The sequence below is a fragment of the Typopeltis vanoorti genome, chromosome 6 (assembly GCF_054136105.1).
Source record: "Typopeltis vanoorti isolate ZY-2024b chromosome 6, IOZ_Tvanoo_1.0, whole genome shotgun sequence".
In the NCBI taxonomy this organism is placed as follows: Eukaryota; Metazoa; Arthropoda; class Arachnida; order Uropygi; family Thelyphonidae; genus Typopeltis; species Typopeltis vanoorti.
Window position 1 is genome coordinate 50684824 of NC_143554.1, and position 24983 is coordinate 50709806.

General features: G+C 35.9%; 1 protein-coding gene across 2 annotated transcripts in view; it reads right to left on the reverse strand.

Moving 5' to 3' along the window:
* Window positions 1-24983, reverse strand: part of LOC150105446 (pyridoxine/pyridoxamine 5'-phosphate oxidase-like) — a 145843-nt gene that overhangs the window by 39649 nt on the left and 81211 nt on the right. For both annotated transcript variants that reach the window (XM_090394823.1, XM_090394822.1), the window contains one exon: window positions 3589-3668. In XM_090394823.1, coding sequence (XP_090250949.1) covers window positions 3589-3668 — 80 coding nt within the window. The remainder of the gene's footprint in view (window positions 1-3588; window positions 3669-24983) is intronic.

The following is a 24983-nucleotide window of genomic DNA, read 5'->3' on the forward strand; positions in this document are numbered from 1 at the left end:
GAGCTAGATTAATCTGTGCTTTTGAACATGCCATCTCAACCAGACATTTTTTTATAATTACAATAACTATTTTTTTACTAGAGAGTGAGTCTCTCTCTCTCTGTCATTTATGTGTTGTTCAGATGTTCTCATTGCTAAGAGGGTCTTAATTCTCTCTTATCTCTTTTGTTATCTAGCTATTTTTTGGTAACTCTTTAATAAAATTAAAGAATAAATTCCTGATGATATTATTAGATTTGTTTTTCATTCCTTCATTAAAGTTACCAAGAAATTATATACTTGGTTTTAATTCTTTTACCCAAGGAAGCAAAGCAATGTTTTGCAGATGAAAAATGTTCACGTCTGAGCTACTTGACACTTCACATCACTTGTCTTTGTATCCCATGTAGCGTGTGGGATACTAAGACAAGCTCTCTCTCTCTCTCTCTCACACACACACACACACACACACACCTTTCTTGGAAGTGTAAAACTGCTATGCATAATGGGAAGGCTCACTATCCAGACCAGTTTTTACCTTTATGAGGTCTCATCAGTGGGAGCCATACCCAGGAGAGATATCAAGATTGAAGTAATGCATAAGTCATATATATATATATATATATATATATATATATATATATATATCTCATACAAGTAGCCAAAAGGTGCTAGACCTTATTAATAAACATTTTTGGATGAGAGAAAGATGTTGAAAGTTTTTTTTAACTTGGTTTTATTATACACTAAAGATACGAAGAAATTATATACTTGGTTTTAATCCTTTACCCAAGGAAGCAAAACAATGTTTTGCATGTGAAATATATTCACATCTAAGCTACTTGTATATAGCGGCTAATGACTTCACATCGCCTGCCTTAGAATGTATTCCATAATGCAAAGTACACACCCTTTCGGAAAAATTTTTTATTAATAAGGTCTAGCACCTTTTGGTTATTTGTACACGAGATATATATGGCTTCTGCATTACTTCAACCTTGGTTTAAGTAATGCAGAAGCCATATATATTTTTGCAGGGTCTGATAAAACCTTAATAATGGTTGAAACCAGTCTGGATAGTGACTCTTCCCATTATGCATAGCATTTTTACATGTCCAAAAGGATGTGTGCTTTGCATTATGGGATACATACTAAGGCAAGTGATGTGAAGTCATTAGCCTCTATATACAAGTAGCTCAGATGTGAATATATTTCACATGCTAAACATTGTTTTGCTTCTTTTGGTAAAGGATTAAAACCAAGTTAATTTCTTGGTATCTTTTTCATTCCTTGTTTTCCTTCACAAGTTTCTCATCAATTAACTGTTTTCTTCCAGAGACTTCTAATCATAAAATTTAATAAAGAGATATTAGTGTATCTGTAATTTCTTGGATGGCATTATTTCTCTTTGTGGATTAGAATACAGTCATAATAAACAATTCATTCATAAGATGCAAAATGCAAACAAAGAAGTTGCAAATATCAAACAAGACCAAATGCTCCAAACTGAAGCAATAAACTCAAATGAGAAAGAAAATTTAAAATAAAAGGAAGTCTAGTAAAAAAAAAAAAATGCAATAAAATTGGCAGTATAGGAAACGAAAAGAAGCTAATTAACACATTCTTTGAGTCTTCTTTCAAATTATTCTTTAATGTTTTCATTGAAGATATTGTGTTTATGTCATGAACTGATGCAAGTGAGCATTCTGTACAACTTATTACTCTAGTTGATGTAGAACAGTATCAAACTCCAAAATTTGAAAAAAACTTTTTTTTTTCTTTATGCAAATACTTCCTATGAGAAAGAAGGAATTACAGAAAAGTCTAATTCAAAATGGAATAGTCCTAGTCCTTTTATCCTCACAGAAAAGCATAATGTAGATTTATGATTTGTTTTAGACCTGAGAGAAATCAATAACATCACAAAACTAATTGATTTTCTTCTGTGTAAATTTGAAGAATTACAGACTGGTTTAGAAGGAGCAGAATACTTCAGTAAGCATGATTTGAAATCTGGTTCCAGATTCCATTAAGGAAGGAAGATAGAAAATCTTTTATCTTCACCACAAGATAGCAGAAGTATCGATTATATCATCTCACTCAAGGAGCTAGAAATTCAGCTGTCTTTTCAGCCACTAATGAACTCCATTTTATCAGATACATTAAAGGAGTTGGTTTCCCCCGCCCGCAAGATTTTGATTCCAAGATGACTTCCATCTTACAGAAATAGATTATTGAAAGTTCGTTTTAGACTAGATGAAACTAATTTATCAGTGAAGTGTTCAAAATATCAGTTCTTTTTTTAAAATATGTTGAATATTTTGGCCATAAACTTAGTAAAGCAGGAATCATTACTGCTCAAACTAATATAAATACCATACTTTCTGCTAAAACTCCAAAAACAGTAAGGCAAATCTGTAGATATGTCGGAATGATAAATTTTTATTGAAAAGTCATTCCAAAGTGCCCTGAACTGCTAAGACCTTTGGTTAATTTAACTAGGAAGGGAATTAACTTTATATGGGGAGAAGCTTAAAAAAAGTATATGATTCTTTAAATTTAACTACAATAGCAAACAAATTAATCTGAATAAGCAGAATTTTGATCAAGTTTTTAGTTTACTATTTTCAGTTTTGGTTTTAGTTCACTATTTTGGTTGAGTGCTGCATGTTTTAACTGTCTCTATGATGTTTATTAATAGTGTTATGCATTTTTTAATATTGCAAACAAGTTGATATTCATAATGTTTTATTCATTTTGTATAACTATAAAATGGATACCTCCCCAAGAAAGCGTTCAAAAATATGTACTCTTTCTCAGTACACATCCATGACTCAAAAGACAAATTGCCAATGAGTGTCGTGTTGGGTTTGGATACTGTTAATGCAATTTTAAAGAGGTTTAGGGAAACAGATACCTTTCTCCTGACAGAAAAGGAAAATGTTGGTGAAAAAGGAAAAGAAGTATAGTTTTCTATCCTGAGAAGTATACTTCCTCAAGATTGTTTACTAGTTAAGAAAAGCAAAATGAATCCAAGATTGTCTGCTGTAGATTTAAATAGAGACTAGGCAGCTAGTGGGATTAACGTTTCTGACATGACAGTCCATTGAAGATTACTGGAAGCAGGACTGCCCACAGACGTTGACGAAGGCTATGCAGAAAAAGAGGCTCCAGTGGGCAAAGGTGTACAAAAATTGGGCTGTTGAGAAGTGGAAGGAAGTCATATTCTCAGATGAGAGCAAGCACCCTATGTATACTCCAGATGATGACCTTAATATGAAGGTTGAAATTAAAATAATTACTTATAACATGGTAATCACCGTGAATGCTGATCACCGTGTAACACTAAAGGAAAGGATTAAGTTAATTCTAGTATCACTTCTTAACCTTCATTTCTTTTTCCATTAAAATAAATCATTTTCAAATTAATAAAGTTATTTTATAAATTAGACTTTGAAACTGAAAATATAAAATTATAAAATTTCTGACTGGCATTTATGAGTCACTAAACTTTTAGGAAATCTGTACATGTAAAAATTTGATAGCATCTGCTGATGTAATTTAGATTTTTAATATATATTATTTTAAACAATGTTAATTTGAAATTACCAACAAGCAGGCTTAGGAATGACTTTTTCATTCTTGTTATTGTATTCAAGTTGCAACTTTTCTTGTTTTTTTACGAGCACCTAATTAAAGAGAAAAATACTCTTAGGAGCCTTTCCAGTATATACTAGCTATATGTTATATGTATACTACTGAACACAAAACTATCAAAAATCTTTCCTTATTTGAAATCCAAAGATTATATATATAAAATAAAAAAATAATTCCTAAACTTAATTATACCATCATAGCTCAAAGTCATGTGAAAAAAAAAGTTTGACAATATGGGTGACAATATTACTAAAGAGAGACTTATGTGTTCGTCGAACATGTTGTTTATTATTTTAACGGTATAATAGAACACAGACACTAAGTAAATAATTGATTTATTAACTTGATGCTGATATTTCGCTGGTATTATAACCAGCATCTTCAGAGCACAAAAACACTGTTTGTCACAATACGCGAGACTAAAACAACATGGTGTACATTAACAAAATTGTAGTAACATAATATTATAATAATATATAATAATATTATAATACATAATAATAGTAACAAAATTGTAACAAAAAAAAAAAAAAAATTTTTTTTTTTTTTTTTTTTTCAGATAGAGGGCGCCAAAATCAGGACTCTAGTCTTTGTGTTGCTGCTACAATTTTGTTAATGTACACCATGTTGTTTTAGTCTCGCGTATTGTGACAAACAGTGTTTTTGTGCTCTGAAGATGCTGGTTATAATACCAGCGAAATATCAGCATCAAGTTAATAAATCAATTATTTACTTAGTGTCTGTGTTCTATTATACCGTTAAAATAATAAACAACATTACTAAAGAGAAAGTGCAGTTTTGGGAACTTAAAGAAATTGTAACTATTCAAGTTGCATTACCTACACAGTATCACTATGGATATATATATATATATATATATATATAGTATGAAAATCAGGAATAAAAACAACAAAATCTGTGAAAATAGGCAGGAATACAGAGCATTAACTGCATTCATGGAAACTATAAAATATGTACACCATTTCAGCACAATTTTTAATGAAGATTGCACATTAATAGATAAACAGAATAAGCAAACCTATTTCATCCATAATCTACAGATATGGTGGAGAGCCAGTCAAATAAAAATCTATATGGAATCGGAAAGAATAAAGTAAAATATTTTTTCTGCCATCCTGGCAGGAAAAAGACCACTGTTACAAGACATCAATAAATTGAAATATAAAATCTGACAAGTTTGGAGACCTCACAAATAACATTTATTTTGGAAGAAAACTGATGATAGGATGCTAGTAATAATTTATATTTAATTATGTAATCAGAGGAATATAATGACCAGCAAACCAGCTTCCCAGTGTGACCAAATAGTGAGAAATCAATCTAACACAAAAATCAAGTGTTAAATGATAAAAATGAATTACTGCAGTACCCAAAGCAGATTAACTTAGAGAAGTGATTACCTCCCCCCCCCATACAGTACACTAACCAAATTAAGATATTTGCACAGCACACTGGTGAATCATTATATGTACCAATTCTTGCAAACTTTTTTTTTTAGAATTTTAAAAGCATCGCATGACTTTGATTAGATGCATGGATTGTACTCTTAGTCACAGATCTCATGGAACACTTCCAACTCAATTGCAGTACAATGATTGGGAAGTACTGACTTAGTTTTTGTAAGTTATTAATTCTTGATAGTATGAGAGCATCTTTCTCACACCATCTAAAACTCATGATAGTAGCCAAGCATGAGTCCTCCAACCAACGGAGTTGAAAATGAAAATTCAGCATATATCAAGTGGCTCAAATCAGAAGCCAAAGCAATGCATATACTGATCCTACACTGCCTGCTTCTGCACAAAAACCATAAACAAATCCTACTTTGAATGGGTGAATGCATAAAACCTACCTCTTTCTCAACCAGCAATCTAGATTTCTGTTTTCTTGGCAATGCAACTGGGTGCAACATCTTCTCCATATTTCTGCCTCTCTCACACATCCAGACAGTACCATTATGATACTGCCAAAATAAAGGCTGACATACTAGAGTATCTTTTTCTGCAACTTTTGTACAGAAGATTAAATGAAACTATCTTCCACCATACCATTAACAGTACGATGCATATCTTCTCTAATGTTTCATTTTCCACAATGAAATCAGAAGAAACCTTAATAGCTTGAATACCAGCAAGTCTTCTAGTCCATGTAGCATCCCTCTCAACTGTTCTCAAAATATGTATTCTAGAATTAATACCAAGTAGACAAGCTGACACAGTCATCAGTTTATCCCAGAAAAAAAGGAAATAAAAAGTCAGCCAATAAACTATTATCCCACTGCCCTCACCTCAATTCTCTTTGAAGAAGGTCATTAAAAGCATACTTCTTCATTATAAGTAGGCCCACCAATTAATTAGTAACCACTATTACTCCACAGTAGATCTCCTAGCCAATCTTACCAATATTTGGGCACAACTCATGGAACTAATGGTTTCATATCTCTGGAGAAATTTATGATAATTCCTCACATTTTCAGAGCATTTGATCATGTCTAACTTAGGCTTACACAAACTACAATTTTATGATCCCTTTGCTCTCTCCAGATTTACTCTACTGATACCAGCTACCCTATGAGTCTGTAATTTTATCAATGCCTATCCTACACCACACTTGTGAACTTCTCTCACCGACCTTCACTGCCACAGCCATAGTTATGATGACGACAGTATATACCCATTTCTCTTTTCTTTAACAGACCTTCTAGAAGAACTCAAATGATTAAAGCTTCAATATCTTTCATAACCAATGTCTTAATTATAGTGAAAGAGCCTAACAAATTTCAATGTTGTCAAAATCCAGTCCTGTCTTACTTCTCATGAAAAAGCCTCACTTCCCTTCTCCTTATTAATAACAGTAAGGAGTTTCCTTTGTGGTATAAACATCAAATTCATAACCTCCTTAGCTTCAAAAAGACAATATTTCTTACCTGTATAAATCTTGACACTATAAATTCCCAATTCAGCTAACCTTAGAATACTGATCCCATATTTGGATTGGTGCTAAAAACCTTTTTACAAATGACTGCAACTCCTGTACAAACTTATAACACTGTGAGTGGGTTCATATGAAAAGTGAGTTTCCTCTAATATTGAGGATAGGTCTCTATTTAAAAAAAAAGTGGGATCCATATATAAATGAAAGCACTCATTTTAATACATAACTACCCCTCTCTTGGTAACTCACTCCAATGCTTATCTCAAAGATATTCTGTATCTGCCTTTTCTATAGATATTTTCGTGATTATTATTCCACCAACTTGCCTCCATAATTTCTCTACCTTTTTGCAAGCATGTAAAAAAGGATATTTCTGTCAACATCCATACACAATTCTAATTCTGAATTATGTATGGAACTTCTCATTCTCTTTAAAGACATTCCTCTATGTAACTCTATTCTTAGAAACATCTTTCCTCAGTATTTTCCCAAAGAAAATATCATCTCTAGCTGTTTGTTAAAACATGCCTACAGGCTACTTTTTTTTTTTTTTTATCAGACCAATTGTCTATACATATGAAAATCTTGTGTTACAGGTTATATAACCTATCACGGTAGAGTTCTCTCACACACACACACACTCACAGCACCCAACTTAATAAGATGCAGGAACTCCTTTCACTGCAATAACTGCAGCAATTCTATGGGCCATACTTTCCACAAGTATACAATAGCGATCAATGGGAATTTTGGACCATTCTTCCTGTAGGCATGTAATGATATCCTGGACTGTTGTGGAGTGGACATCCCCTTGACCTCACCCAACACTTCAGTTCATCCCGCAGATGTTCAATACGACTGAAATCAGGACTCTGTGGAGGCTAGTCAAGTGTGGTGACATGAATGTGACCACACAATGCAATTTACAGAAGCATCCTTATGACATGGTGCATTGTCTTGCTGAAAGAGACAATGGTCAGTTCCATAGAAATGCCACAAAGCAGGAAACACTGCACTGTTCAGAATGTTCAGATACCTCTCAGAGTTCAGTGTTTATGGTACCACAAACAGAGGCCCAAGGCCAAACCAGGAAAAACAAGATCATACCATCAACATCACCACCTCCAAATATCAAGAAATATTCACTAGGCATTTGCCACACCAGTTCATCAGCTCGGTAGTGGGTATAGCATAAACCATCGCTTCATAGCACAACTTTCCAAGATTCCACATCTTACTATACATGCTCTTTGCACCACTGAGGACGACACTGCATGTTGGTTCAGGTAATGTGAGGTTTGCATATTGTGGTCCTACCATAGAAACTATGGTGAGGCTCACAAAATATGGTAGGACCATATTTTGTGAGCCTCGGTTCTGAATGTTGCTGTGCAGATTCCTGTTCCAGTCAATGCCTGGAACTCTGCATTCAAAACATTGGCTGATGAATGGCGTTTTTTATGTCATCATTTGTAGTATGCTACAGTCACATTCGGTAAGTGTGATGGGTTGTCCACTGTGGGCAGCACTTGACTTTCTATGCTTCCATCTCAATATGGTATCACTGATTGTTGATCTGGGATAGCCCAATTTGTCAACAATTTGCCAAACAGATAGGTCTGCAACATGGGATCCTATCACAATGCTTCTTTCAAATTCTGTCAGTTCCCTTCTTGCAGCCATTTCACCCAGACACAACTGCACTGACTTGAGAGCATCATACTGTATCTCACTGATGTATGATATATTGATGTATATCATTTATCATCAATTTATACCAGCTACAAACATGTGAATCGTTACATGGCACAATGCACCATGCTCATGGGAGTGTCACTGACGTCTTTCCAAGCAATGTGTGTAAAATATATAATTAAATGTCAGTCCCTATGAATTTCATATGACTGATTTCAATTCTATGGGTACTATGCATTTGTCTGGACTCCTAAGCAAATGATACTGGAAATACTCGTATTATGTTATCAAAGAGTAGTTTATTCAGGAGTAGAGTCCAAAAGACGGCCTGTGACTAGTGGTGTGCCGCAGGGTTCTGTTCTTGGACCACTGCTGTTTAATCTGTTCATTAACGATATAGGGAAGGATCTAAGTGGAACAATTCATTTGTTCGCTGATGATGCAAAGTTGGGTAGGGCAATAGTGAATGCAGAAGTTGTTAAAGTCTTGCAGGATGACTTAGATAGATTGGAGTTCTGGGCTAAGGAGAATGGATGTCAATTTAATGTGACAAAATGTAAGGTTATGTATTTTGGGGTGAAAAGATTAGCAGCAGTATACCACATTGGTGGAACTGTACTCCAAGAGATTGATGAGGCCATGGACTTGGGAGTGTTGGTGGATAGGGAGATGAAGTTTAGGGGGCACACTGCAAAAGTAGCTAAATCAGCTCATCAACTCACTTGGTTGTTGAAAAATACCTTGACGAGCAGTGACAAGCAAGTTATTGTACCTCTGTACCGAGCCTTGATAAGACCTCATCTCGACTACTGTGCCCAGATTTGGTCACCTCGGTTCCTTCTTGATGGGGAGGAGGTGGAGAGGATCCAGAGGCGAGTAACTAAGATGATAACAGGTCTATGGAATGAACCATATGAGAACAGGTTGAAGATTTGTGGGTTGCAGAAACTAGTTGATAGGCGGAGGAGGGGAGATATGATTGAGACATTCAAATTGCTAAAGGGATTCTATAGGATTAATTCAGAGGATATTTTTGAGATCAGGACTGGTGGTGGGAGAACTAGGGGACACCTACGGAAGCTGGGCAAGAGTGTGGTTAGCAGGGGTGTTAGAGCTGGGTTCTTTACTTTTAGAGTGGTAAATGAGTGGAATAAGCTGCCTGAGTCTGTTGTGGGTGCTATGATGGTGAACGAGTTCAAGACAAGGTATGATAGATACTGTGAGAATGTAATCGCATAGTTGTGTGGACGTGATGTTTAGGGCCTCCCTCGATGAGTCTAAGGACTCCTGGAGTCGAGTCGCCCGAAATAATAATAATAATAATATAATAATATGTTCTGAAATCCTGATTACAGTCTTGCATGAACTGTCAATTCTTGTTCTGTAGACTGGAGTTCAGAGTTGTTAACAATAGAGATCAAGCTGTAGAGATGTGCCAGCTAGAAGCTACTCCAGAACTACTGATGCTGAAGGTATTAGAGCAAATTTTCTTATATGAGTCAACTGGTGTTTCTCAACCTTCTTACATGTGTGCCCCATTTTTTCATATTAATTTTTCTGACCCCCACCATCCCCCTTGCAATTCTTGCGTTGAGACACTGACAAAATCCATAAAAGTTAACAAAACAACAACAACAAAACAGGAATTAAAATTTTTAAATATTCATACAAATTTAAATACATTATAAAATCTCTCGATAGATCTGACATCACTATACAGACTGTTAAATCGTATCAGCCTTTCGGAAACATTTGCAATTTCATCACAGGAGGTCTCAAATGTTCTGGAAATGTTTCTGTGAGCATAAATAACGCATGAAATGGCAAGATGACAGTACCACTGCAACAGTGAGAAGTCGATAATCGGCGTTATTTTACTCCTATTCACAACAACTGTGATACACGGTATAAAAACAATCTTTTCTAGTGTAGAAAAACGGATAAATTTTTAATTGGACATAAGCAGGCATCGGACAACTGTGGGGTCAATGCCAACAAATTTAGGATCACAGAATATCACTCCAAAAGTAAAATCAAGAAAGTATGCAGCAGAATATTTACATTTCGGCATTACAAATACTGAAGTAAATGATGAAGAAAGACCACTGTGTACTATTTGTTTGAAAATTTTGGTGGCTGATAGCATGAAACTGAATAAACTTAAAAGACATTTGGAAACACTTCTTAAGGAGTATGTTAACAAACCTCGAGAAGTCTTTGCTGCCAAACTGAAATGTTTTGGAAAAAAAGCTTTCTCTGTAAATGAAAAAGCATTATTAGCTTCTTACAAAGTTGCATATAAAATAACTAGGTGCAAAAAACCTCACACTATCAGAGAAGACCTAATTCTGCCAGCTGCGATTAATATTGTGGAAACTATGCTTGGAGAAAGTTTTACTAAACAACTACAGCACATACCTCTATCAAATGATACTGCTGTCAGTGAATTGGTGACATATGTGAAGATATGCAGCAACAACCTTTTGTTGAGCTTTGTGACCAATTAGTCTCAATTCAGCTTGAAGAGGCAACAGATAGCAGTTTAAAAGTTTACAAGTCCTTGTGAGGGAAAAATCCCCAGAATGTATATGGACACACTGCATGATGAAGCTCTTGCTGCAAAGGAAATGAGTCCTGGTCTAAACATTGTGTTAACAACAGTTATAATCATGGTGAATTATATAAAAATGAGACCCTTAAAATCAAGACTGTTTTCTGAACTTTGCAAAGACATGGCTGGAGCAGAACATTCGGCGTCACCATTTTACTGCAAGACAAAACGTGATTTTCCTCTTCCAAGAAGAGGAAAATCACGAAGAAACATAGAAGTTTAGAGACCACTTATTGCTGATGAAATTGAGCTACTTGGTGGACATATTCGAGAAACTAAATATATTAAACCTGCAACTCCAAGGAAAAAATACATATATTTTAGAGATGAGTGACAAATTTAACGCCTTTTGTTAAAAACTAGACTTATGGAACAAAAAGGTAAAGCAACAAAAATTAGAAATGTTTGCAAATGTGGAGGAATTTATCAAAACCTACAAGGCAGAAGAGGAATACATCAAAGTTTTATTTGCAACTCTTTATTATATTTATTAATATTATATTTATTTCTATATGAAAATCATTTAACAATGTTGACGAAGAATTTTAGAAACTATTTTTTAACCGACGACAACATAATGGCAATGTACAAGTGGGTTAGAAACCCAATTCAAATTACCCTCGAAGGTTTCTCAATTGAAGAGGAACAATTTATAGACTTCATGTAATGTGATGAAATCAAAAGACAATTTGCATCTAAATCGCTGTTTTGAAATTTTCCCTGGTGTTGATGAATTTTCTGCATTAAAATCAAGAGCTTTTCTTGCACTTCTGCCATTTCCAACATCTTATCTTTGTGAAATTGGGTTTTCTGCAGTAGCTGCATTAAAAACAAAATCTAAATCTCACTTAAATATAGAAAGAGAACTAAGAGTGACAATTTCCAATATATCACCATCATATGAAAAGCTTTGCTCTGCAACACAGGCCCAAGAAGCCATTAAATTTTAGATTCATTGTTATTGTTTAGTTTTAATTAATTGCCGGGTATATTCTGCAATATTGATATGTTCCCATAAGCATAACTAGTTTATTCGATACAGTTGATTTTATACATTTTATTATTTTATTTTCAGAGTGTATTTTATGTATTTGTATTTGTTTCAATAAATAGTTTCATTAAATGCTTTTGTTTCAATAAAGTAGTTTCTCAGTTTTTCCTTTGATTTCCACTTTCTTCGCCCCCCAGGGGGGGGGGCACGCCCCATATATCACCAACTACAGTCGGTGATATATGGGGTTGAGAATCACTGGAGAAAACCAATCTTGGAGGCTTATTAATGACAGCTTCATGGACTTTTTTTACCTTTTTAACCAATAAGTAATAGTGACACAGTGTTCTGTTTTTCATTTGCAAAAATTAAACTAATTTTCTGTTAACCTGATTTTTTTCTGTTTTATAACAAATTTATCATACAATTATTTAATTTAGCAAAAACACTCTTGAAGATTGCATAGATTTATTTATACAATCTTCAATACTTTCTTCAATAATGTGGTTGATATAGATTGCAGGCATGCAAAACTACTTTGCATATTTACATGTTTACAACCTGATTTAACATCAAACCATCTTTCTGTATAACTTTCAATCTTAAATGATAATTTGCAACTTAAGTTATATATTACTCTGTATAGATTTAGCAGGGTCAGATTAAAAAAAAAAAATCTGCAAGGGGTGGAGAGGAGAACAGACCTGTTCTAGCTATAAATTAAAAATTTTTTTATATTTTTTAGAACAAATGTTTTTTTTTTTTACTTTGGGCAAAGAAAAATGTCTTAGAAATAATATAAAAGCTTATTTTCCCATTCGAAAAAAAATGCAATTTAGCAAAACATTTAAAAAAAAAATCTCCTCCTCACACTCCTCTTCACCACATTCTTACATAACTTCCAGGGATGAGCTCTGGTTTTTCCCCTATTGCCTTCTACTCTTTTTATAATCCCATCTGGATTAATCCAATAAAATCTTCTCACTAACTTAAATGTCTCTATTATATCACCTCTTTTGCTCCTATCCACTAAACTCTGCAATCCACATTTCTTTAACTGCTCTCCAGCATTCTCAAGTCCTGATATTGTCTTAGTTACTTGTCTCTGGATCCTCTCCAATGTTTCCACATCACGCTGAAAACCAAGCAGCCAGATTTGAGCACAATAATCCAAGCATGGCCTGACCAGTGCTTTATTACACAATGGCACAACCACTTCCTTATCCCTATATGTTAGAGTACTTCTTACCATAGCAGCGCTATGATGTGCAGCCCTTGCACACTACCAATATGCTCTCTAAACTTCAGTCTAGAGGGCATATTGGTAGTATTGTAAGGGCTGCACATCGTAGTGCTGCCCAGTACAGCACACATCCTTATATTTCTGCACTCCAAAATGCAGCACCTTGCACTTATTAATATTAAAACTACATACCAACTCCTTTGTCCAAGTCAAATGTCTATTCATACCTTCCTGAAGAGAATTAACATCAGCAGTGCTACTTATAATTCTTCCCAACTTGCATCAGCAGCAAACAACTGAAGATCCCCAGTCAGTCAAGGTGTTGGAGATATTAGTTAAGAATAGAATGCAGGATTGGGTTGGAGGGCATTCTTTATGATGGTCAGCATGGATTTGTAAAGGGTAGTTCCTGTTTTAGCAGTTTACTTGCATTTTATGATGAAGTAATGAGTGTGTTAGATAAGGGAGAATCATATACAGCGATAATTCTTGACCTTTGCAAAAGCATTTGATAGATTATCACATTCTTAACTAATATCTCCAACACCTTGACCACAACCACAATTATACAGACTGGTCTATAATTGGAAACCTGTCCTAGAGCCATGTTAGTGGAGTGGTATTTTGCCTTCTTTCCACTCCTTAGGAACTCTACCAACTGCAAGACTTTCATTAAATAGCCAGGTCAAGGTCATGGCTCTTTTGCACATTATTTAAAAATATGTGAAGATATGTCATCCACTTCCCATAGCCTTATTAATATCTACCCCAACCAACACACGATACACCTCTGATTTTTTCACTTCCAATTCTCCTAATACTTGCCTCTCTTCTATATACTGCATTGCATTTACACCAGCATTTATTTATTCATATGGGGTTTCCTCCCCTTTCTCCCTTGTCCCTTTGGGAGAGGGGGGGAAGGTTGAGCCCTTCTAATGAAGGATTAGGTATATATATTTTATGACTGCAAATCCATGTGTGTTCACAGAGCCAGTTTGCCTGTTTTGAGGGATGAAAAATCTGAGTTTCAGAGTGAAAAAAACCTCTACCTCCATATGAGATCGGCCAACTCACCTTTAATTGAGAGAGACCAGATAAAGGTTCCTCATATCATAGACAGGAATCGATCCCAGATCTATCTGACCAAAGGGCTTCATCTATACCGTCTGGGCTATGGAGGCTCTTACACCAGTATGATATATGCTGATAAAGTGCTCATTGAATAATTCCACTATATACTTTGCAACTGTTATTCTGCTTCCATGGCTATACATCAGTGTCAACCTACCATGATTATTCTTTCTCTTGCTTACCATATAATGGAAAAATTCTCTTCAGTTAACCTTGGCATGACCAACCAATCTCCTCTCATACCGCACCTTTTCTTTCTTAACCAGGCTCGTTACCTTTCTAGCCTGCACTTTATACTCTTCATGGATCCAATGCACCAATTGTCTTGTACTACCTCCATAGCATTTTCTTTTCCAGCACAGCTTGCTTAATTTCACTGTTCATCCATTTCATTCTTTCTCTATTTACTCGCTTAACCCTTGGTATGCAGTTATACATCGCTTCTGTCACATACTGCCTTGCAAGTTCCTATCCACTGTTAACATCTTTTATACTGGAGCCTTCTAAGAAAACTAGGTAGTGGTACCCTGACTGCCCGGGAACAATGAGCTATTTCTCTTAACCAATATGCGTCACATATTGTCAACACATCAAGATACAGCACCAAGGACAAACAACACACTTTTCAGATAAAAAGAGAACTTACATATTTGAAAAATAACAGACCATCAGACCCTTTATATTCATGACCCTTCACTCTTGAAGATATTAGCACTACTCTAATGGATATGAAACTAGGCAAGGCTCCAGTTTTCGATGGAATTCATCCTGATTTCCTGTTGAAGACAGGCCAAAAAGCTCGACAGTGGTTGGCTTGTTTTTTTCTAACATTCTCCAGACTGGTAGACTTCCGAAAGAGTTTAAGAGGACAAAAATTATCCCCATCTTAAAACCAAGAAAAACCAAAAGCAAACCAGAAAACTACCGACCAATCGCCCTGCTTAGCGTCTGTTATAAGTTCCTAGAAAGGCTCATGCTCAATAGAATTGCCTCTAAGATAACAGAACAGGTCCCGGTGGAACATGCCGGATTCAAACATAAACGAAGCTGCTGTGATTAGGTTCTGTCACTCCCCACACATACAGAGGCAGGCTACCAACAATGCCTGAAAACAGCTGTAACTTTTGTAGATCTTACCACACCTTATGATACAGTCTGGAGGCATGGCGCAGTCTGCAAGTTGCTTTGGGCAGTCCCGTGCAGAACAATAGCAAAAGTAATCGATAACATGCTAAGCAACGGCCTGTTCAAAGTGTGTATGAATGAGAACAAATGTAAACAAAGAACACTGGATAATGGACTACCACAAGGGTCAGTTCTGGCTCCCCTCCTTTTTAACTTATACATCACAGATTTGCCTAACAGCCTCCAAGAAGTTTTGCTACACTGATGACATTGCTCTAACCACCAGACACACCAATTTTACTACAATGGAAGATACACTAACAAACAACCTTGCAGTTCTAGATGAATACCTCAGCAAATGGAGATTATGCCCGAATCCTAGCAAAACAGAAGTTTCATGCTTCCACCTGAACAATAACCAGGCTAACAAAGACTCATGGTCTACTTCAACCACAAACTGCTATGCTACAACAGATTCCCGAAATATCTGGGCGTCACTCTGGATAACACTATCTTTTAAACCACATCTCATTAACACAGCATCCAAGCTAAAAACAAGAAACAATATACTGCAAAAACGATGTGGAACAACTTGGGGTGCCTCAGCAACAACATTTCGCTGCACTGCTCTCGACCTCATTTACTCTACATCTGAATACTGCTCACCTGTATGCACCCATGTGTATTTGGTTGATGCTCAGCTTAACTCCACTATGTGCCTTATTTCTGGAACTATAAAATCAACCCCAACCTACTAGCTCCCAGTGCTAAGCCACATTCCGGCTCCACACATCCGCTGATCCAACTTTCTTCTACATGAATACAGCAAAATCATGGAAATCCGAAATTTGCCAATCCACGAAGACATCCCACCCCTAGAAATAAAGGGGTGGGATGTCTTGGAGGGTGGCTAAAGTCAAGCCACCCTCCAATCTTAACAGGAAAAAATCTTGCAGAGACAAGTTTCAACATGAAGGAGAAGTGGAAAGAATCCTGGTGTAACACTTCAACAGGGGTCTTCCATGAATTAGTGGGCCCAACACAGATATCTTCGGATTTTCACCTACCACGGAAAACTTGGTCTGCCCTTAACCAAATCCGCACCAACCATGGCAGATGTGCAGACCACCTTTACAAATGGGGTATGGCTGCCTCACCCAGGTGCGACTGTGGATCACCCCACCAGACAATTAATCATATTACAGCAGAATGTGTCCAACATGCATACAGTGGAAACCTGTCAGACTTCATCCATGCCACACCAAGTGCAGTTGACTGGATAATCAACCTAGACATTCAGTTGTAGCCTATTCTTGAGTGTCTCTTTTATGACTATATTATGTCTTATTATTGTACATGTCTATTATGTACAATGTAATGTAACTTTTCATGTGTGAGCCATATGCTAAATAAATAAAATCTTTTATACTCAGGTCATCTACCCAACATACTGATGCTGACTGACTACAGAGCTTCCTATAATCACCTGCTTTATACTTTCACATATATCCATTTTTTGCAGTAACCTTTCTTGTTTCACCACTTCCCAAACAAGTAGTTCATGATCACTCTCACCAAATGGCAGCAGTGTCAACGCCTCATTAACAACTACATCTTGTGAAGTTATCACCAAATCCAAAACATTAATGCCTCTAGTTGCTTCAGTCACATGCTGCTTAAGACATGTATCTCTCAAAAATTCAACAAACTCATTCTCCATGTTCCCATACGCTATCATCTCTTTCCATTCTATATTCCTGTAATTAAAGTCTTCCATCAGGATCACATTTTTTACATGCCCAACTACTTTGCCTAAACATTTCACAATCGGTATTCTCCACATTCCCTGGCTTATAACAGCATCCTATCAGATATACTAGACCGTTAATTTCAACTTTACACCATACAGATTCAAAATCTGCGCATGTGCTGTTAATGATTGCAGAGCAATTGTGTTCACATTGAAAGTTGATAGTGCATGCACAGATTTTGAATTATTCAGAAAATTATACATCCTTCGATTTTAATTCCTGACATCACAACTCAGACAACCAAGTTTCACATATTCCAATTATCTTTGGGGATACCTGACTCAATCAATGCAACCAATTCGGCTCTCGATTCGAATACTCCTAATATTTGTGTACAAACATAACAATCCCCGTGTCTCTGAAGCTTTTCTACCAGCACCAACATTCTCTATTCTAGCTGCTATACCACACCGCTCTCTTCAGTCTGACCACTCCAGTTTCCATGATCCTGACTCTGATTTCCATTCCTACCTGTCTCATCCTCACCTTTATGCATTCCATCACCTTGTGCTGCTGCAACCACATCTTCAACCTCATATCCATCTTCCACCTGTTGTACAATACATTTAGTTGTGCTATCCTGCTTCACAAGTAGACCCAGATCATTTACATAACTTCTTGACTCTATGCCTTCTCAAAAAATAATCACCTTTCTAAATGCCTAACACTAAACCCATTCAAATGCAATTCCTCAACTTTGAACCATTCCAACTTTCCTTCATATTCACACCACAGATTTACATATTGAACTCCCTCTGCCTCACACAACTCAGCCATCTTACTATTCATTATCTATGCTCTCCTTCTCAATTCACTATTGTCATATCTGGGCAATATACCTATGAATTTTTCAACAACACTATTATTCTTTACAATCTTTATCAAGATTCTTTTTTCCCCAACTAAGTCATTTGTGCCCACGACTACCAGTAATTTTGGCTCCAAGTCTTTGCTTTTCTGCAACACATCAATTATATGCTTCATTGTTCCACCAGACAAGCATGCTGTGTACTCTTTATTCATCGCATCTCTAATGATCGAGTCCTCATACAATGATATATGACTATCCTTTGACTTTCTTTGTAAAACTAACTTCTTCCTTCTCATTCTCTCATCTGCAGGTGTTTAATATCCTCTTCCAGATGTTTCATTTCACTTTTCATTTTCACTAACTCTTACCTAAGCTCTTCTATTATGGTCCTGACTACTGCCTTCATTTATAACTGTTCTAATCTATCAAGACACTTTTCACATGCATTAATGCTTTCTTTCCCCTCATTTACCCAAACAGTCCACAAATCTTTCACATTTTTCGGTGTATACATATAGCAAGTTTCGTAACGCATCCACTGCAGAAAATTCAAGGCAGAGCTCGATCCTTGTACTGAAACTTTCTGTGCCACTGATGTGCATTTCTTTATGGACGTCATTTTCAGAAGCAGAAGCATGAACAAACAAGTAGCAAAACACAATATAAACAACAAAAAATTCCAACAAAACTACTACTGAAGGATACTTGTATCCAAATTGAAAAAAATGCAACACAATTCGCGATAAAGAGCCACACTATACACTAATTGAAAATACATTTTTTTTAGCACAGCTCAAATCTACTGCTACATTCACTGGCGACACTAGTGCCAAATTTGTGATGGCTTTCATCTTGCTGAAGATTTATTCACAACTTGTGGATGATGTTAATAGCATTGATTAAATTCTCAGTGCAATGTTAAGATTTGGGAATTCTCACAACTCATTTTCATGGATTCTCAGCAGAAGATGGAAAGTGCTTGACTCTTTTATATTGTCAAGTACAAGTACAGATTGTTTGAATTCTTGATAGAAATGTAATGCATTCTCCTCAAGCATATATTTGGACTAGATCAATGACATAACCATTTTTTTTAGCCTGAATTACAGTTTCTTATGCAGTTTGGCACAGATTCCACAAGGTGTTGGATTGCATCTAAGTCTACAACATGCCACACATTCACCCGAGAGTCCATTAACTTTCTCAGATTCAATAGAAGAGGACTTTGCTCCTGGATCTGTTTTTCTAACAGGCCCCCCCCCCCCCCACATACACTCTCAATGAGGTTCAAATCTGGGCTTTGTGTTGGCACCAGGGAAGATGTTGGAAGTCGCTGTCATGCTCGCTGAACCACTGCTGAACAATTCTTATATGATGGACAGTAGCACTGTGATTCATGAAACAAATGTCATCTGCTGGATAAAAAGTCAACATTGCAGGATAGATTTAATTGGCAACAATGTTCAGATATTCCATGGAAGACACCAGACCTTCCAGCAATATTAGTGGACCCATTCTATACTAACAGAACATGCCCCACACAATGACACCATCTCAAGAACCTTGAGTTGTGTTTACAAAGCGTGCTTAATGGTGCTTCCACCAAACTCTCTGCATTATTCTCTGGTACAGAACAAGGTGTACTGTGACTTGTCAGACCACGACTTTTTCCCAATCTTCCAGCCTCCAGTCACAGTGTTCCTGACACCATGTCTGGCTGGCCGACTGGTTAGTGTATCCACTCTCCAGCCAAAAGGCTAAAGGTTCAAATCCTACCATGGGCATGGATGTCTGAGAAAATACTAGTGGTGGTGGTTTCTGGTTCTTTGCAGAAATCAATGGTTTCCATATAGGCACGCAATTGCCAAAATTGATCCTCTTCTTCAATTCCCTGCACACAGTTTGGTGAGATATGGGTCAGGAATAGCTTTCATTAAATATTTTGGCCAACTGCTGCACACAGGAAGTTCTATTTGTTAGTACAAGACTTCTCAAAAGATGGCGACTTTATTTCTGACAGCCTGTCTTAGGACCACAGTTATGCTTCTTAGACAAGCTTTCAAGGTTGTTTTTCCACTGATTAAACAACCAGAATAGCTTGCCTTTTGAGAAACCAGTCAGCTCTGCTGGTTTCAAAATCATGGCTCCAGTTAGATTGGCACCCACAATAAGCCATTTATCTAACTCCAAACAGTCATTCGTTTTCCCACTGTGATCAACACTATTGATAATTACTAACCTGCCATATTCTTAAGCAGTTGCCTAGAACACATAGTGATGCACGACTTTTTGCATATATGCCATGCAAGTGATGTTTATGTGCATCTGCATAAAGGTTTCTAAAGCAGTGGCCAGTATGTGTATCTTAAATATGTTTTTTTTTTTGTTTACTCAAAGATTAAATAGAGATTACTTGATCATTTCAAGAGCCTGTGTAGCTCAATGGAAGTGATGTTTACACTCCTCAGCACTAAATTGCCCGAAGGAGGAGCATCATGAGTTTGATTCTAGTCACAGACTAGAGTAACTTTTTCAAGCCTTTTTTCGACCGGTTCCTGAGTTAGTTGATTTCTGGCATGGGCAAGCAGGTATTTTCTCCTGGAAACTAGGGATTTTTGTCCTGTAAACTCAATAAAAGAGACCATAGAACCCACACTATTTTCAGACATTAAAAATGTTGTGTTAGGATTAGGGATTAGGAGATGGCGGCACTTGTTGAGCTGCCTCTTTACTGCATGCTGCTTAGTTTGTTATAGCCTTGGGGAGCTATTTCTGACTGGCTACCAGTGGAGAGTGAATTGCCCACTCAGTCTCCAAAAGTTATATAGGACTAAAACGGCCTCGCCTATTCCCTATATGGGAATAAAAAGGCATTAACTGATTTTTTATTTTTTTTTCATGACTTCATTTCTATGTTTACTGCAAAAATTTTGTTTTGAGAATCCCTTTTGACTTAAATCCAGCTTGTCCTCTTCACCAGATTCGCTTCAACAATTTTTCCTAGTCTTTTCTCAAGTGTGCTTGCATTAATTTTTTCTGGAGTGCTCAGTAAGGAAATTTTTCTGTAATTCTTACATTATTTCCTGTTTTAGATACTGATATATTATGAAAGTGCTCTACTTAAATCAGACCTGATCAAGCCTTCTAAGATGACACAGCACAGATAAAGCAAAATGTTATACCACTATTTTCCATCATTTCATATTTTATAGTTTAATGGAACAAAGATGACACCACAAGAATGAATTACATGATAGTTTAATAACACCAACACTATCACAGAAACATCATGGCCAGAGAAAGTACACAACAAAGCAGAAATTATTAGACAAAGTATGCAGTCCTAGAAAGAGCTCCCCCCATAAGCGAGTGATAACAGAAAGTGATGAAAGATCTAAGAATTAGTTTTCCTTATCTTGAAAACTTATAACCATAATAAATGAGGTTAGGATGATTTTAAAGAATAGATGCTGTGGATAGTGCTCCAGACTTTTCTTTTCTTTTTTTTTTTTTTTTTTAATTAGCAGCTAATTTTTAAAATAAGTTCATTTATGGTTTAAGGCAATACAGAATACAAAGTGAGTTTATGGAACCCACCAATAAGTTTGAGAATTTTCTTAGGTGATGTAAATGCAAATTAATGGTTTCATCACTCATACTGAATCATTCTGCAAAGACTCAGAACATGTGGCTTGCATCTGATTCAATGGTAGTCTTCCTCAATTAATCGTTATTGACATTGGTCAGCTGACTACCACACCAACAGTATGTGCACAGGAAGATACTTGGAATTGGAGAGGATACATCAAATGAACACACACAGTCCATTTTTAGGATGTGTTCAACGTGTTTGGTCTCTAGAGCAGGGTTACCAGACTATGTAAAATATAATAATTTGCCAGCCTGGTTGGCCAAGTGGTAAGCGTATCTGCTCTCCAGCCAACAGGCTGTGGGTTCGGATCCACCATGGGCATGAATGTTTGTGAAAATACTAGTGGTGGTGGTGGTGGACAGTAGATGCCGTTGGTGTAGATGATGCAGTTCGCTGTAATTGGTGGATTGAGTGGTGGAGATGGAGAGTTGCAGAGTAGGTGCCCTCTCTCTCGATGAGTCTTTGGACTCCATGGAGATGTCAAGTAATAATAATAAATATATAAAATAAATAAAAATAATATATAAAAAATTGTTAGCCTGCCCAGAGCACTAATGTACACTGTAGGTGAGAGTCATATAATAATAATAAAAATTAATACATCAAAATACATTTGTGGTGTGGGGGTGAACAGTTTCCTATGATGAGTCCTGAAACTCAATAGGGGGTGTTGTATAAAAGCTGCAGGAGTTTGGTTTGGACTGGTCCAACTATTATGGCATTTAATGTCATGTTAACATTCAACTAGATAAAATGTGCAAGACTTGGTTTGGGATCACAACTCTAGGAAGATAGGAGCAAACTTTTTTGGTGTATAGCTGTATAGCAAATTTGGTGGTTTAGATGTTACTGTTTAACTGAAATCTGCAAGAGCCTAGCTAAGTCTCCATATCCCTGAAGTCCTGACTAATCACTTATTGCTTCAATGGCAAAACACTTTATATAGAGAAAAACTAGTAAAAGAAATGTCCATAACTAGAATAAAAGCAAAAACAAAGGCAAAAATTATAATGTAGAATATTAATATTTTATAAACTCACTAAAAATAACATATAATCCAACAACTAAAAGTTTAATGCACTCAACAAAAGCCAAGTTTATTTCATTTAGACAGATCTAAATAAGGTACTAATACTCATCTGTAAATTAGAAAAAGAGCAGTCCTGGTATTTAAAAAATTCTATTGTGTAGCTGATATAGTCCTATAATAAAACTCTTCCAGAGATACTCAGTTTAAAGGAAGAAACAAACATCTAGGGCATTGTTTCTCAAACTTCAGATATCTGCGTACCCCTTCTTAAATTTTCATTATTACCAAGTACTCAATAATAAATAAATAAAGTATATTTCACTGTAAATGTTTATTTTATTTGAATTTATATTTAAACAAAAAATATGATTTATTTTTAATAGAACGAAATTTGGAATAGGTTCCTCTTCATTTCCCGTCCATGAAAATCTACATTTCAAGTAATTCATATACTTACGAAAATTTTTCATCTTCCTAGTTGGTTCTCTAGAGATGTCAGACAACATACCCTTATCAATTTCAATTCCATTTGATTTATATGTAAACAAAAAATATGATTTATTTTTAATAGAACGAAATTTGGAATAGGTTCCTCTTCATTTCCCGTCCATGAAAGTCCACATTTCAAGTAATTCATATTATACTTACGAAAATTTTTCATCTTCCTAGATGGTTCTCTAGAGATGTCAGATGACATACCCTTATCAATTTCATTTGATCCAGATGCAATATCAATTTTCTTGTTGCTTACAGCTACTTGTATTTGCTATATTGCTCTCTTTTGTGGGTTTTATAAATCCAATCTTTAACCAATGATCCATACTTAAGAATTTGAAACCTAAAAAAATTACCGTATTTACTCGAATATAACTAGCAATTTTTTTCCCAAAATTAAAGTTAAGAAATTGTGGTGCAAGATATATGCGGAAATTTTCGGAAACTAAAGTTTTCAGAAAAAAACTGCAAATGGTGTGACTTACCAAGAAGCTCCTACTCGCTATCGCTACTTTTGGAATCGAGAACAGTTTCCTTGTGTGCATCGTCAAAGTCATCTACCCAAATAGTTTCATCTTCTTTCCCATTATTTCAAACAAAAATTACCAGTAATTTACAAGACTTGAGATACATAGAGCAGCTTTGAAGAAGTGCATATGACTGGTGCAGTATTAACAAAAGATCGTGCAAACCAAAGACAAATTAGCATTTCAGCAGTTGAGTTGAAATGCTACTTCTCTTCAACCGAATTCCATAATATCTAAAACACATTCACTATATATTTCTTAGTTTTAACATGATCATAACAGGGTGGTGTCAAGCAAAACCATATGTTGCACCGGCAACATATGGTTTTACTTGAATCTATACAGCAGTTTCTGTTGGAGGAGAGATGTGATTCATTAGTTAGTGCCGTTTTTATCCCAGTTGTCTCTAATTGCACTATATGTTGAGAAATATAATGATTCCATGTGTTAATGATGCATAGCCGAAAATTGCCACGTACCCCCCACCAGGGGGTGTTACGCGTACCACATTTTGAGAAACACAGATCTAGGGATTTAGTAACTTTTATTTAGCAAAATTAATAGCCAATATTTTGTCTTGGTCACCAAGGGAGTTTCATAAGCACAATACATGATATATGCAAGTGCACAAAGGCAGACTCAACAGCAGGAAGTTAAACACAAAGTGATTTCAAAATTGCATGATTCTACAGTCCTAAGTTGTACCCTATATGGATGTGGTAAGGGTTTGTATACGTTTTACATTGTATAACAGAGAGGTTCCCCCTGCTGGATGCATGGCATCAATGGCATGGTCTGCAACTGAAGCAGGAAGATGTATATATATGACCTATTTTCAATAATCATTCAATTGAACAGTGAATAATTTTCTGGTTTGATCAAATATTTCAATTTGCAACAGTAAAGAATCCTGCAACCAGGGGAGAAGTGATGAAGAGGATCTCTTTGGTAAATGGTTAAAAAATTTTTTCACTGGATGCATTGGATATAAAAAATGGTGTTTAGATTTTTTTGTGATCTTGAGGAGTACTTTGTTGATTCTGTAGAGAAGATGGGGAACCAATGCCTAAAAAGAAGTGTCAGAGATATGATTAATTTCAGTGAAGAGGTTATTATAGTATGAACAGATCATTCTAGTCTATTTGCTGAAGCTTTTAATAATACAATCATGTTGGGAGATGATGATGAAATAGATGAATCTACCAGTGCATTGATTTCCTGTAGACAGAAAACAATTCATTGAATAGCAAGACTATTAGAGTATCAA